Raw genomic sequence first — 15,493 nt, forward strand, 5'->3', positions numbered from 1 at the left:
ATAGTTGCATAATTAAATAGTGTTCTATTAAATGGATGGTAGAATGTGCTGTATATATTTTAATTCTTAAAAGAAGCTTAATTTTTCCTTTCCAGGTTTAATATATATTCATTTTTTTCTTGATGTAGAAAAATCCTGTTACACTCTTAAAGGAATTGTCAGCAATAAAGTCTCGATATCAAACTTTGCACGCACGCTTTAAACCAATTGCTGTCGAGCATAAAGAGACTAAGAGCCGCATTTGTGCTACTTTCAATAAGACTATGACCTTGATACAAGAACTACAAAAGCAAACAGACCTGAAGGTAATGCTTTCAATTGACCAATTGGATTTGTAGAATTTTAATTCTGAATTTCTCTTTGAAAGATAAATCCCCAGTAACTCTCATTTTGAAATTCAGCAGTTGGAACTGTTGATAGAAATGAGATTTTCCTGATTCCCTGAAGTATAATAGCTCTCATCTTCTTTATTTTATAAATTTAATTTATTTTTGGCTCTGTTGGGTCTTCTTTGCCGTGTGTGGGCTTTCTCTAGTTGCGGCGAGCGAGGCTACTCTTCGTTGCAGTGCGCAGGCTTATTGCAGTGGCTTCTCTTGTTGCGGATCACGGGCTCTAGGCACCTGGGCTTCAGTAGTTGTGGCACGTGGGCTTAGTTGCTCCGCAGCATGTGGGATCTTCCCGGACCAGGGATCGAACCCATGTCCCCTGCATTGGCAGGTGGATTCTTAACCACTGCACCACCAGGGAAGTCTTCCTCCTTTTATTTTAAAAGGAGCAGGTGGACTTGACACGGTTAATGAAGAGGTATGCTGTCTTGGATTATGTAGCCATGGCAGAAGAGAAATCTTCCTAATACTTATTAAATCTACCAGTTCTGCTGGTTCCTGTAAGAAGTAGTGAGACTGAGAAATCTAGAAAGCATCTATACCAGTGACTTTTTTTTAGTTCTCCTTTTCTTCAGTTGGGTTGGTGGGCTTGAGTAAGCCTGACCTTCATCCTCTTCCTCCATTCTGCACCCCCTTCTCATTTACTGTAAGAATCTCATTGAGTGTAATCCTCTATCACTGATGTGTAAAACTCTTTAGATATGTTGGAGTAGGAAAAAGAATATGAACTGCTGACCTAGGCACTAAGATCTTGAACAGCCAATTGAAGAGTTTGGTCGCATTTTCATTTACAATGCAAAGGTGAGGGCTTTTGAAAGAAAAGATAGCCTAATGTAGATGGAATCATAGAGTTGAATTTAATTATCTGGACAAAAGATGTCCAATAGGTTTTAATTTCTGGTGCTAACTCCAATTGGTTAACTGGTAATAACTGCTGCTTAGAATGCTGTATTAAGGAGCTGTGTCTGGGCATGGCAGAAAAGCTATCTGCTGTGGCATGCTGCTAGGGGCAGTATACATGGTATTTATTTGCCAAGTCTGAACTAAATTATGGCTTAAGCTACTTGAATTATAGGCTTGTAGCAAGAGTAGATCTCAAAGGTTGATTACCCAGGTTAATTTGATCAAGAATTCTTTATGTTACCAATGGAGGAAAAGAGAACAGTCCTGGGTAAAAATCGTAAAATGACACCTTAAATGTATGTGTTATGTCATGGAGAAATGAATAGTGGAAGAGGGGAGGGCAATTAAAAAGGGCACAGAGGGAATAGGGAGCAGGAATTTAAACAGTATGGGTGGCGTCACCTGCTAATAAATAAAGTGCAAAAAAGATGTAATAACCTTTATAAATAAAATCAAGTCACATATTCTTCATTGTACACGTGATCAGAACCTGACAACAGAAGCACATAAACTTGTTCTAAGGAAACAAATCTTGAAGAGAGACTAAGAGTAGTTCTGGATGTATATATCAACATATATGTATAGAAATCCATGAATTTATTGAAGCACAATAAATTTGGGTGAGTAAAGAGAAAAATGACTTTTTGAATATTTACTAAAAATTGTCTCCATTAGATACAATAAATAGATGGCATATTTCTGAGATTAAAAAAGTGGTACAGAAAAGTAGTTATGATAGTGATAGGGGATGTCAAATCATTTAAATATCTATAAAAGTCTTCATTTAGTTAAAAGAAGTATCTGAAATGAGGAATAATTATATCAAAGGTAGGAAGCTAAGGGTTTTCACTTTGGATCAGATGATGACAAATAAGGAGAAATGACTAAAAGGCAGGTTATAAACCTTGAAAAAGGAGATCATATTTTAGAATCAATGATAGCCAAGTTGGGAAATGTTGGATATAGTGGGTCTTGTACACACTAGTTTAAAAATGAGATAGTAGGAGAAAGTTAAGAGAAAATTTTTATGATCAAAATGTGGAAGAAAAGGGAATGGCATTTATAGAGAGTTATATAACCAAAAATAGTTCTATGAGCCCAGAGTGTAAAGGATGTGTAAAGGAATTTCAAGTATAAAAAGAGGTATATTAGACATACGGTCAGAACTGTGAGAATAGTTAAGAAAGCCAAAGGCTAGATTGAGCTGAGGATTCTGAAAACTTCTAAAATAACCAAAAGGGCTTTTAAAATTATTTTGGAAACATGAAGAACAAGGAAGGGATCTCTACTTAGGGCAAATGGTCCTTTGTTCATAAACAACAGAAAGCAAACAAAGTAAAATGGTTCAGTTATTATCTTGCTATGATTTTTATCAAGTTGAGTGGTTTTTCATTTGGAAGGATAGAAAATGTATATTTGAATTGATAATACTTAAAAAAAACTTGAATTGGTAATAGTAAAAAATAAATAGGAAGCACGGAAAAGGAGGTGGAAGGAAGGGAGTACATACTAATTTCCTGATCTTTTTAGTTGCTGTGAAGACACTGAGGTTTAAATATAGTTAATTGTAAAGGTGACCATCAAAAGAAAAAAAAAAGGACTAAACTTGCTCCAAATAGAAAATAGCAAAACAAAAGTATAGCAATAAATAGAAAATTAAAAAGGCATTAAAGATAGAATGTATGGTATTCCGTCGACACTCTGAAACATTTGTATTAAAGAGAAAAATTTATACACATTTTAGACTAGTTAACTCCTGGAAAACCTCTTTGAAGTTTTATTTTATAAACAGATGGTCTGAATTCTCTTGAATTTCAGAGATCACAATGAGAAACATGGATTCATGGAGAACAAAGTCTTGCCAGAATAATGCCATTTCCTGTTTTTGAGACAGAAGAGGGAAATTCTCTTACTATTTGGGCTGCCGTAAGGCCTATGATTGTTTTTCATTTTATCCATGTGAACATTTTGGGCAAATGTTGGCTTGATAAACGAAACCAGGTGGGGTATCCAATGGCCTCATGTGGCTATATAAATTAAAATAAAAAGTAATTAAATAAAATTAAAAATTCAGTCCTTCATCTACTGATTGGACAGTGCAGATACAGAATATTCCCAGCATCACAGCAAGTTCTATTGGACAGCATTGCCCTAGAGATTCTGATTCTGTAGGTATGAGGTGTTCCAGATTTGGCAGTCTCTCTAGAGATGACCTATATAGTTAAGCAGATTTGTAACTATTTGAGTGATTCTTCAGGTCCTACCTATTATTTCCTCATTAACCCTATGTTTCAGCTAGCCTGTTTGTTGGTGCTCTGTGAAAGCCCCATAAAACTTGCCTTTGGCTTCTCTTCTTTGTTTTTTAATATATAAATGTATTTACTTATTTATTTTTGGCTGCGTTGGGTCTTCGTTGCTGAGCGTGGGCTTTCTCTAGTTGCGGTGAGCAGGGGCTACTCTTCGTTGCGGTGCGCAGACTTCTCATTGCGGTGGCTTCTCTTGTTGCAGAGGGTGGGCTTCAGTACTTGTGGCTTGTGGGCTTTAGGCGCAGGCTCAGTAGTTGTGGCGCATGGGCTTAGTTGCTCTGCGGCATGTGAAAATCTTCCCAGACCAGGGCTTGAACCCGTGTCCCCTGAATTGGCAGGCAGATTTTTAACCACTGCGCCACCAGGGAAGTCCCCTTCCCTTTGCTTTTGCTGCTCCTATCTGCTTTTGTGAATTCTGTTTGCTGGCTGTTTTCTCAGCATCTGTTCTCTCTTCCTGCCTAAAAGATTACTGACTCTCTTGAGATGTGTGCCATTCCTCAGACTCAGGCCTGAGGTAAAGTTGCTGCTATCCTCAGCTTCAGGGGCGTGCCTGATTTGCAAGGGGAATGGATTTTCCTTTAACTGACATTGGTTCAGGAATAGGTTTGTAACCCAAATGACATATGAGGAGGGAAAGTCTGAAAGTAGGAAATTAGGAAGAGTTTCCCCACCGCTGAGAGACCCCTGGGAAGAGAAAGCTTTACTTCTTCTAAACATTGTGTACGGATGTGATACCTAGGACCGCTAGAGCCACGTCCCTGGCAGCTTGAGGATACAGCCACCATCAAGGATATCAGAGCTGTTAGATGGAAATAACTGAGTCCTTACATTGTTGAGCATAAACCAGCCCTTCTTCTGTATTATTGTGCAATGATAATACATTTTCTTATTTATCCATTTTCAAATGTGTCTCTGTTACTTGAAGATAAAAGCATCTTAATTATCCTTCAAAATTTAACCCAAATCTCTACTTCTGAAGAAACTTCCAGACTATTTTTGTGTCCACTTCTTTTTCAAAGTACTTTTAGAATATGCTGTTCAAATGTGACTTCCTTGGTTCTGTTAAATTACTGTCCTTAAATTGTTTGATTTCTTGGTCTTGTTTCTTCACTTTAATTGCAAGTTCTTTGGAAACTCAAACATCAAAGTAGCTTGTATATAGATAGCCAATATGTACTTTTTCCTTGCCTTCCTAAATTTGTGATTACATACATAGTATGAACTTATGGAAACAATTATTGGTGTAACAAAGCAGAAATTAATTTAGCAGTGTTTAAAGATTTTTTTAATTAAAAAATTATTGAAGTATAGTTGATTTACAATGTGTTAATTTCTGCTCTTCGGCATAGTGATTCAGTTATATACATATATACATTCTTTTTCCTATTCTTTTCCATTGTGGTTTATCACAGGATATTGAATATAGTTCCCTGTGGTATACAGTAGGACCTTGTTGTTTTAAGGGTTTTTGCAATAAAGATTTTGTCATTTGTTTTGTAGCTGTTACCACTGACTGAAGAAGAGAAAACTGCGGCAGAGCAATTAAGAGCTCACATGTCAGACTTATGATGAAGAAATGGACTTGCAAAAGGGAACTCTAATGGGGAAGAGATCAATTCCAGAGAGATTTAGGAAGCTGTCCTGTTAGCATTTGATGACTGTTGGTGGGGGGATGACAAAGGAGATTTGGCTTGAGTTACTGGATAGTGATGCCTTCCACGAGAGAGGGGAATACAAGAAGGGCAGATATTGTACACATAATGTTCAGCCAAAGGGATGGAATGGAAATAAAGAGATTTACAAATATATATACATATACACTTAGTCTTGTAATTTCAGGCAAGTAAGTCTCAACACCATTTTGTATCTGTTTCTGTATAATCAGGATAACATGGATGTCCTGGCCTATTGTAAAAGAAAATTATATACTATCAGTCAGTCAAATGTGAATGAACATGCTTTGGAAATGAAAGGATAGAAAAAAAATTTGTATTATGTTATACATATGTATATAATTTTATTATTGAAAATTCTGATTGCAGATGTGGTCACATTATTGGTGAGACTGCTAATGTGTGACTTAACAGTCTCCCATGAAACCTAACTTAGTAATAAGCTGGCTTTTCTGTGACAGCCTCACGTTTATCTTTGTCCTATTCCCTCTTCCTGCTAATGTTGAACAGCATGAGCTCTGCTTTCAAACGCGGTTTTAGATTGTCCCTGTTATACTGCAATACTACCTTTGTTCTCCTCTGGTCTATATTACTGTAATTGTTCATTCTACTGTATATGAAAGCTAAGAAACTGAAATGAGAGGATCACTGGCAACCGCTACTTGCCAGTTTGTTTTGTGTGCGCGCACGCGCGTCAACTTCCCTATTTATTAAAAAAAAGAAAAAACTAATGGCAAGTAAATATGAAAGTAAATCATGGTATATCTATACAACAGAAGGTCAAGTTACCAGTAAATTATTACTGGTATTAATGTTCTGGGAAATGCTAAAGCTATGCTAAATAGGTAAGAGGAGAAGCAGATATTGTAGCTTTGTCGTCAAGACTGGGCTTTGGGCTCATACCGGATATGTAAACACAGGTTTTAAATTCTAGCTGTACGACCCTAAGCAAACCACTTGACTTGTGTGTGTCAGGATGGCTGGAAGCACAATAAGATGGTAAACTATTAGGGTTTGATATTTAGTAATCCTTCAATAAATATTTCTATATATGTCATAAAAACAAGGCATTGAAAGATTAGGAAAAGTGTATCAAATGTTAGTTTTACAGGTTATAGAATTATACTTTAATGTAATTTTAAAAGAATTTTTTCTGTTATTAACAAACATAATAGCTGACAGACAGGGTTGGAAGAGTAGCTTCAGTTAAAGTTGTCTTGTCTCTTCTGAATATCTGGAGAACAGAAAGTAACCGCCCCCCCCTTTTAAATTACAGATAAATAAGTCACACCTTAGTAACAGATATTTTTTTTCTTCAGTACTCAGGCAATTAATATTGAGGAAGTTCCTGTCATGGTATGGCTCTGTGATATGATGGTGATGGTGGGATTGAAAAATGGTGGTATCATGAAGAGGTCTTAACAAGTTACTGGTGTTAAAGGGTTTTGCTTTCAATCAGAAAAAAAACTAGATTGTACTGTTTTTCCTCTATGACTTCCTTCACAAGTTACCTTCTAAATGTTGGTTCTTCCCCTCATCCCTCTTAAAATTGCTCTTGTTTATATATTCATTTATTGCCCTTTTGGGGAATGATTCCCAAGTATAACTTATTTCACTAGATCTAGATCCAAATTTCCAATAAAAATCTCTACCTGAATATTCAAGTTGAACATGTCCAGAATACTTAACTGATTTTCTTATTTTGTTAACAGCAACTATTCTGTTAGCTGGAATTAAAGTTTGCATCCCTTTATCTTCTTAGTTAATAAAATCTATAATTCTTTGAAATGTATAATTCTTTGAAATGTCTGTTGTATCCAACCTTCACTTTACCTTCACTCTTACTACCTAATTTAGACCTTTTTTATTTCTCATCTGGATAATTGTTTTCTCCTATGTGACTACTAGTGTTTTTATGTCTTAAGTTGTGATACAAATTAATTTTAATTAGGTTGTATTTTAAATACAACTTTAATTTTAAGAAATTAAAAAATATAAGTACGCTTATTCTCCCAAATAACTGCAACTTTTTCAGATGTTTCTACATGTATACAAATTAAAAAACATTTTAAACAAAAATAGGCTGATACCATATACTGTACTGCAGCTGCACCCTTTTTTTATCTTAAATATATTTTGGGTATCTTCATATCATTCTTTTGAACAGCTGTATATATGAATTTACCATAATTTTTACCAGTTCCTCTTTTATAGGCGTTTAAGCTGTATAATACACAAGTTAGGAGATTTGGAGGGTGGGTAAAGGAGGACTGCAAGGTCAGCCTTTCCTTAAGGAATTCTAATAGAGCACATGACAGGTTTCTCAACGACACACAGCAGTTTAGCATCCTGCCAACTAAATTCCTTTTTTGCTTAAGTTAGCCAGAATCTGACTTAGTGTTTGCAAGCAATGACCCCTAATTAGTTGTACGGGTTTTCTAATTTTCCACTGTTATGAACTATTTCAATAAATCTTTAAACATTTTGGGGCTTTTGGGCAAATATATCTATTAGTACAAGAACCTATTTTAATATTTATCATACATTGTAATTTTACCTATTTGCTTTCTGCTATGCTGGGTAGCAAAGACCACTTCTCATTACCCTTTGAATCCCAAGTAGTATAGTACCGTGTTTCACAAGTAACTTTTTAAATTGGGGTAAAATTCACATACCATAAAATTAACCATTTACCATTATTAAAATGTACAACTGAGGGCATTTTAGTATAAAAGATGTGCAACTGTCCCCTCTATGTAGTTCCAAGACCATAAATAATTTTGCTGAAAGAATTTTTCCAGGCACAATTATTCCTAAATTATATCTTTGTACATGGCTCATGTAGTTTAAAAAAATTGTTATGCCCACTACTTATAAGAAAGTCCAAATGCTTTGATATTTAAGAAATTCTTCCTAGATAATTGTTGATTCTCTTCAGGTGCATTCAATTTCGGTTAAGTGTAACAGTTGTTTGCAATAACCTGGAAAGGAAAAATTAAACGCAAATTAAGAATTTGATGTACGTCCTTTGCCTCACACCTTCAATTTCTGCAATCTTTAAACATTTCTTACGCTAGAAAACTGCAGAAAGCAGACGCCAATATGGGAAAGCTGAATACAGCTGATACTCTTGCACTTTCCACAGTCTCATGGCGATAGCTCACCTCAAGCCCCAAGCAATGCAGGGCGAGTGTGGTTGGGTGTAGGTCTGACGTCTAAACCGTCCGTGGTCCCGGCCTCCCACTCCCGACTCTGAAATTACCGCTCTAGGCTTCACAATCTGGAGCTTTGCTTCCGTACGTGGGGCGGAAGTCTTAAAAACCTGAGAATCTGGGCTTGCTCCCCGAGAAAGAAGCACTAGCCACGAATCATTTGCACCACAGTTTCTCAAGGTGCGGGCCACAAGCCACCTGCAGCCAAATCACCGAGAGAATTTGTTGAAAACGATTTCGTGGAGCCCCACCCTACAATCACGGAGTCCGAATACCTAGGGGTGTGGCTCCGGAGTCTGCATTTCCCACAAACCCTCCAGGTGGCTCCAGCCTTTGGCGCGCAAAAGTTTGAGACGGGTGGAGCGCCGCCCCTCCCCTGAGGGAGACGGGGCGCGGTCAAGCGCCGCGCCCTCCTCCTCCTGCGCTAACCCCGGCCGAAGGCACGCAACCCTGCAGCAGCCAGCGGCCAAATCTCGTGTGCTCCCCTGCACCGCGGGAACTAGACGCCCGCCACTGGTCCGCTCCCTTAGCGCTGAGGCCTGCGCGCATGCGTGCACGCGGGCCGCGCCTTTTCTCACACAGCACCTTCCGCTACCCTGGTTACCGTTGGTGTTCGCGAGTTCCCTGCGGCAACTTCTTCGCGGAAGACCAGCGCCGCGGGGCTGAGCTGCGGTTTGATAGGCGCGCGCCCGCGTCACGTGGGAAAGGCTCCTGCTTGGTCGCTGGCGGGCCGCTCAGCCGGGAGGGAAGAAGCTTGTGGCTACCGCTCACCCTCCCACTGCGCCCTAGGGCTGGCGCGCGGATAAAAATGGCGAAGTGGGGGTAACTGGCGCCGAACCCGAAGCGATGGGGCGCGCAGGTGGGGCGGTGGTCGGAGACCTCTGATGTAGGCGCCCGGCTGTTCTCCGCGGCAATTTGACTCGGTGACCTCAGGCCGGCGCCTAACAGGTCAGACCACGGACTCCGCGGGTCGCCGAGCGCCCCGCCGAGAGCCGGAGGCAATGGATGAACAGAGCGTGGAGGTGAGGGGGCTTGAGGAGGGTGGTGCTTAGTCTCCCTCGCCCCCCGCTGAGCGTTCTTTATTCGAGGCGCTTTGCCCTAGTCCACCCTCTCGTAGGGCGCCTTGCCCTAGTCCCCCCACCCCGCCGCTGCCTTGGTGGAGGGGGCTGGCCCAGCGCAGAGGACGCCGTGCTCGTTCTGCAGCCCTCCGGCTACCCTGTGCTCTGACCGTTCCCGCAGTCAGGTGGTGCGTATCCTGGCGTTTCCAGGGTGTCTTGGCACCGGTACTCATCCCCACAGGGTTTCTGCAAACTACAGCCTGTTCAGAGCAGAGCTGCAGATTCTTTAGACGGACGTGCGCTGCGACTCGCCACCAGTTCTTAAAGAGTTTTTGCGTGGATCCAAACCTCCCTCCGAATGGATAATCATTCCCTCCCAGCGGTACATTTTGTAGACATCTGCCCTTCTTAGATTGAATGAGGATATAATCTTACTATCCTGTTTGACTGTAGTTTTCCAGAGCAACCTATTCTTTTTATATATGACTCTTGTAAACGATGATTTCAAACGTTTGGGGTATTTACGTTAAGGCTAGGAACTTAAAAAAGATTGCTATTGGACATAATTGTATAATAATTGTCAAGACTTGAACCTTGCAATTACTAAAATACTAAATCCTTGATAAGGAACAACTATATTACCTGGGCACTCCACTTGAAACTAGTTCATCCAATGGTCGTATTGTCCCCCGCCGTACCCCCCATCCCCCAGCGTCTGCATCTCACAGATTCTTTCTGGTCCTGCAGAGTCATGGTTAGACTCATGAGTAATTTTCTCCTTAATTCCTCATGTAAAAGTATTATAAAAGTTTTGTAACCTTACCTTCGTAGAAGAGTTTAATTCCTCTGGAATGGAGTAAAAATAAATGTGAGTACTGTAAAAATAAACTTAAGATATATAGTAACCTACATTTAATTATATCTGTTTTCTTGTCAGATACTTCCTAAATGGATTCATCTGAGGCTGGCAAAGATAATACTGCTTCTTCTGTTTACGTATTTTTTTCTTCCCAAAGCCTTCATAGAGCTACCACCAAAATTCTCCATACGGACAGAATTTCAGGCTCAAATAAGTAGCTAGTTGGTTGCAGCAGCATGGCAGAAATTCAGAGCAGAAATTCAGATTTCTGGATTCTGAATTACATTGTTTCTCTCTTGATCAAAGTATGCTGCCATTAATGTATCTTTTTATACTTAAATTATAAAAGCAATCCATCCCCCTTGGGGAAATTGCGGAAAAAGTCACAAGTTCATAGTGTTCATACAGTCATAGTTTGCCTTTTTTTTCCTTACTGTTACACATCATAAGGGTTTTTTTTGATCATTAAACAATTCAAAAATATTTCTGTGACTATCATAGTCTATGTTAACTCCTTAATATTTTGACATTTGGGCTATGGGCAGATTCTTGCCATTATAATTGATGTTTCCGTGAAAATATTTGTGCACGTCTATGTTTGCATTCCATATTCTTTTCTTAGACTACAACCACTGTGAAGCTCAGAAAAAAGGAAGCATTTTTTCCCAGGAGATGTTCTGAGGTACCCTGGACCTTGACTAACCAAGTCCTGATATGGAATATAGTTAAAACTGGGATGTTATCAACCCAAAATAAATGTAATTGTCAGGTGAATTATTGCAAGCATGCTTTTTACTCATGATTCAGTAGCGTAATCTGGTGAGCCTTATATCCTTTATTATTTTCAGAGCATTGCTGAGGTTTTCCGATGTTTCATTTGTATGGAGAAACTGCGGGATGCACGCCTGTGTCCTCATTGCTCCAAGCTTTGTTGTTTCAGCTGTATCAGGGTAAGTTGTATCTCTTTTTTCATACATTTAGTATATATAGGGTGTATTGTAAAAACCATTTTCTTTATCTTGTTTTAATTTTACATTTTATGTCCTTTAAAAAATGTCTTAAATGATTGTTTCTTAATAGGGAGACCATTAATGTATATCGTTTAGTACTATGGAGATGAATAATCATCAAGTCATAATTGCTATGAAGTGTCTGGAAACCAAAGCCCAGTGTAATTTTAGTATATTTACATTATTAAATCACTGTGCATTTAACAAGTACTTACGAAGTGCTTGCCTGCGTTGTGTTTGGGGTTGAGGATACTAAGATAAGTGATGGAAGTGCCTGCCCTGCAGGAGCTTAAATCTAATTGAGAGAATGGACTTTGTGTTTATATTGAAGAGTGTGTAGTGTCTGTAAAGAGGCACTCACAAAGTGCTGTGAGACTCAGGAGGGAGAGTTTATACTTGTTTGATGCGTAAGATAGAGAAAAAGCTAGTAATGGGTTAAAAGGCACATAATAAAATCATATAATCTTATAGTTAAAAGAGACCTTAGGGCTTCCCTGGTGGCGCAGTGGGTGAGAGTCCGCCTGCCAATGCAGGGGACACGGGTTCGTGCCCCGGTCCGGGAGGATCCCACATGCTGCGGAGCGGCTGGGCCCGTGAGCCATGGCCGCTGAGCCTGCGCGTCCGGAGCCTGCGCTCCGCAACGGGAGAGGCCACAACAGTGAGAGGCCCGCGTACCGCAAAAAAAAAAAAAAAAAAAAAAAAGACCTTAAAGATGAATATAATCCAGTGGCTTTAAAAATTGAATGTAGGTGAACCCCAGAAACAAAATTATGAGGAAGCTTAAGATGTAAAGCAGAAGAGCGTATTTGGGTTGTGTGTGGGGATTCAGTCACACATCCGCAGGCCATAGTTGAAAACTGCCTGGCCCACATGACTCTTAGTAGATTATTTCCTTTATTGAGAAAGTCAAAGTCATCTAACACGCTCATCATCTCAAAATTTTCTCTGTGGTTCCTTATTCCTGCCCGAGGAAGATAAATATCCCTTTGTCAAGAGTAATATCTGTAACACTTAAATCATTTGCTTCCAGTCACACATTTAGCAAATGATGGAGCTGGATTTGAACTCAGAAAGCCTGGGTCAAGAGTCTGTGTTCTTTGGCACTACACATCTACAGAGGGCCTAAGTTACATACCATGCTGGTTCTCCCACTCATAAACTGAGGGACTTGATCTTAGCGTTGTTTTCTCAAACAATAGAATGTGGATAACAAGATCTATCTCACAGGATGGTTGTGGTGTTAAATGAGATAAGCTAAAAGGTAATTTAGAAACTAAAATGTAGTTAAGACTTCATCTTCCAATGCAGGGGGTGGGAGGTTCGATCCCTGGTTCGGGAGCTAAGATCCCACATGCCTCTCCACCAAAAAACCAAAACATAAAACAGAAGTAATTTTGTAACAAATTCAATAAAGACTTTTAAAATGTCCCACATTGGGACTTCACTGGTGGCGCAGTGGTTAGGAATCCACCTGCCAGTGCAGGGGACACGGGTTCGAGCCCTGGCCCGGGATGATCCCACATGCCATAGAGCAATGAAGCCCTTGCACCACAGATACTGAGCCTGTGCTCTAGAGCCCGCAAGCCACAGCTACTGAAGCCTGCGCGCTTGGAGCCCGTGTTCTGCAACGGGAGAGGCCACCGCAGTGAGAAGCCTGCGCACCGTAGTGAAGAGTGGCCCTCACCCGCTGCAACTAGGGAGGGCCCGTGCGCAGCAACGAAGACCCAACGCAGCCAAAAGTAAAAATTAAAAAAAAAAAAAAGGTCCACATCCAAAAAAAAAAAGGCTGATGGTGGACACTTGTTTAAAAAAAAACACTAAAATTTGTAAGGTGTTGTATTATTCTATTTGTAAGGTGAAGGTATAAGGTGTTGTATTAAGGTGTTTGTAAGGTGTTGTAAGGTGTTGTAAGGTGTTTGTATTAAGGTGTTGTATTATTCTATTGTAAAAATAGCAACTCATACATATCATGTTTCATAAATGGTAAAGCTGAATGAAGCTAGAGAAATTAAGTAATTGGCCTCTATCACTGTAGTTAATTTATTGGTAGAGTAGATCTGGACTCAGCTCTTTTGATGAAGGTTCAGCATACATAAGATCTCTGGTTATTACCTTATACCTCACTGATTTTTTTTTTAAGTTTTTTTTTTTTTTTTTGATGACCATTTTTAAAGTCTTTACTGAATTTGTTACAATATTGCTTCTGTTTTATGTGTTTTGGTTTTTTGGCCCTGAGGCATGTGGGATCTTAACTCCTGGACCAGGGATCAAACCACACCCCCTGCATTGGAAGGCCAAGTCTTAACCACTGGACTGCCAGGGAAGTCCACTCATTGATTCTTCATTTCTTCACTTTTCCTCTTCCTCCTCCTGTTCCTTACAAGTATTTATTTCTTAAATATTGTGCTGGCATTCTCTATTATGAAGTTTCTGGGAAATTTTTATCTACTTTGAGAAATTTGATTTAGTGTTGCAGGTTTATCTATCATCTGTGTGCAAGGCTCCTAAATCTCCTCCTTCAGCATTGACCTATAAATGTCTTACCTGATTGTCCTTCCAGCATCTTGAACTTTGTTCTAGATCAAATTCTTCCTATTATTTTCTCAAATTGACTTTTTGAATTCTTTTTTTGTTTGTTCTTTTCTACTTATCAAACTTGAAACCTCTGACACCAATAATTTTTAAGTCTTGTCAGTTATCTCCTAGTGTCATTTATATCTGTCCTACCTTTCCGTTCTTATTATTACCATCCTAATAGGGAAATACAGACATCTATTACCTCATGCTTAGATAATTATAGTTACTATCTAACTGATCTCTCTGTCTTGAGTCTTTTCTTCTCTCGTCCATTTTGTATCCTGCTGCCGTATTGATATTTTCCAGTAATGTCATTCTTTTTCCCTCCCAGAAGCCTCAGAGATTTATTGCCTGAAGGATAAAGTCCAAGAACATTAGCCTTATATTCAGACCATCTGAATAATATGGTTTTAACCTTCCTATTTCAGAGTTGTTCTGGTTCCTGAAGTCACCCTTCATTTGTTCATTCATTGAACAAATATTAATTGTGGACTTGGAGTTAGGCACTGACTTCTCAAGGAATTGACTTGTTTTCTAGTTGGGATATAGGCAAAAAAGTAAATAGCTATATGTTAGATATTCTTCATACCATAAAGAAAAATGAAACTGGTTGAGGGTATAGAGTAGGGACTTTGAGAGTTAACTGGCAGGTTGGTAGCTATTTTAGATAGAGTAGTCTGGGAAGGTCTCTGAGTAGATGACATTTGAGCAGAGACCAGGATGAGAGTGATGGGAATATGTAGGGAAAGAAAGTCCCAGGCAGAGAAATCGGAAAGGGCAAACGCCGTGAGAAAGAAATATGTTTAGTGTGTTGAGAAATACCAAAGAAGCAGCGTAGTTAGAGCAAAGTGGACAGAGAGAGAGGGAAAGGAAATGAGTTTGAAGATGTAGCTAGAGGCCTTGGTAAAGACCTTGGATTTTAAGTGTGCTGCTAGCCATTGAAAGCTTTTGAGTGATTTGAAGTAATTAATGTTTTGAAAGCTATCACTCTGGCTACTGTGTGGAAAGTGGACTGTAGGCAGGTGGGGAGAGAGTGAAGAGAGCAGTTAGGATGTGCTTTATTAGTGAAAGATGAATGGTGGTTTAGACCAGAATGGTAACAGTGAAGGTGATGAAAAGTAGGGCAATTCTGGATATGTTTTGAAGGTAGGATCAATGGATTTTCATACAGATGGGATGTGGGGAAAGTTTTTTACAGCATCTGGGTGAATGAATGGTTTCTCATTCTGAAATAGAAAAAACTGAGGGAAGAACAGATTTGGGTAGGTTATAGATGTAAAAGTGTTTTTTTTTTTTTACTTTTAAATTACATTTTACTTAGTAACTACAGAAAACCATTGTTTTTGCTAGTGAGAGCAATATATTTTTTATTATTAATTAATTTATTATTGGCTGCGTTGGGTCTTCGTTGCTGCGCGTGGGCTTTCTTTAGTTGTGGTGATTGGGGGCTACTCTTTGTTGCGGCGCGCTGGCTTCTCATTGCGGTGACTTCTCGTTGCGGAGCACGGG

At 39.4% G+C, this 15,493-nt stretch overlaps 2 protein-coding genes across 9 annotated transcripts in view; both read left to right on the top strand.

Annotated features, from left to right (window-relative positions):
• The window catches only part of SKA2 (spindle and kinetochore associated complex subunit 2), a 28,653-nt gene extending 21,597 nt beyond the window's left edge, over nt 1-7,056 (top strand). The window contains exons 3-4 of the mRNA XM_082603230.1: nt 129-305; nt 5,096-7,056. Coding sequence (XP_082459356.1) covers nt 129-305; nt 5,096-5,164 — 246 coding nt within the window. The 3' untranslated portion in view covers nt 5,165-7,056. The remainder of the gene's footprint in view (nt 1-128; nt 306-5,095) is intronic.
• Nucleotides 7,057-9,028: 1,972 nt separating this feature from the next.
• Nucleotides 9,029-15,493, top strand: part of TRIM37 (tripartite motif containing 37) — a 207,813-nt gene continuing 201,348 nt past the window's right edge. For 3 of the 8 annotated variants that reach the window (XM_082603184.1, XM_082603182.1, XM_082603183.1), the window contains exons 1-2: nt 9,031-9,502; nt 11,246-11,347. In XM_082603184.1, coding sequence (XP_082459310.1) covers nt 9,482-9,502; nt 11,246-11,347 — 123 coding nt within the window. In that variant the 5' untranslated portion in view covers nt 9,031-9,481. Of the gene's footprint in view, nt 9,503-11,245; nt 11,348-15,493 lie in introns of all 8 variants that reach the window. The other 5 variants (XM_082603181.1, XM_082603178.1, XM_082603179.1 and 2 more) reach the window with 4 other exon arrangements.

This window comes from Mesoplodon mirus, assembly GCF_964341445.2.
Source record: "Mesoplodon mirus genome assembly, chromosome: 18".
In the NCBI taxonomy this organism is placed as follows: Eukaryota; Metazoa; Chordata; class Mammalia; order Artiodactyla; family Ziphiidae; genus Mesoplodon; species Mesoplodon mirus.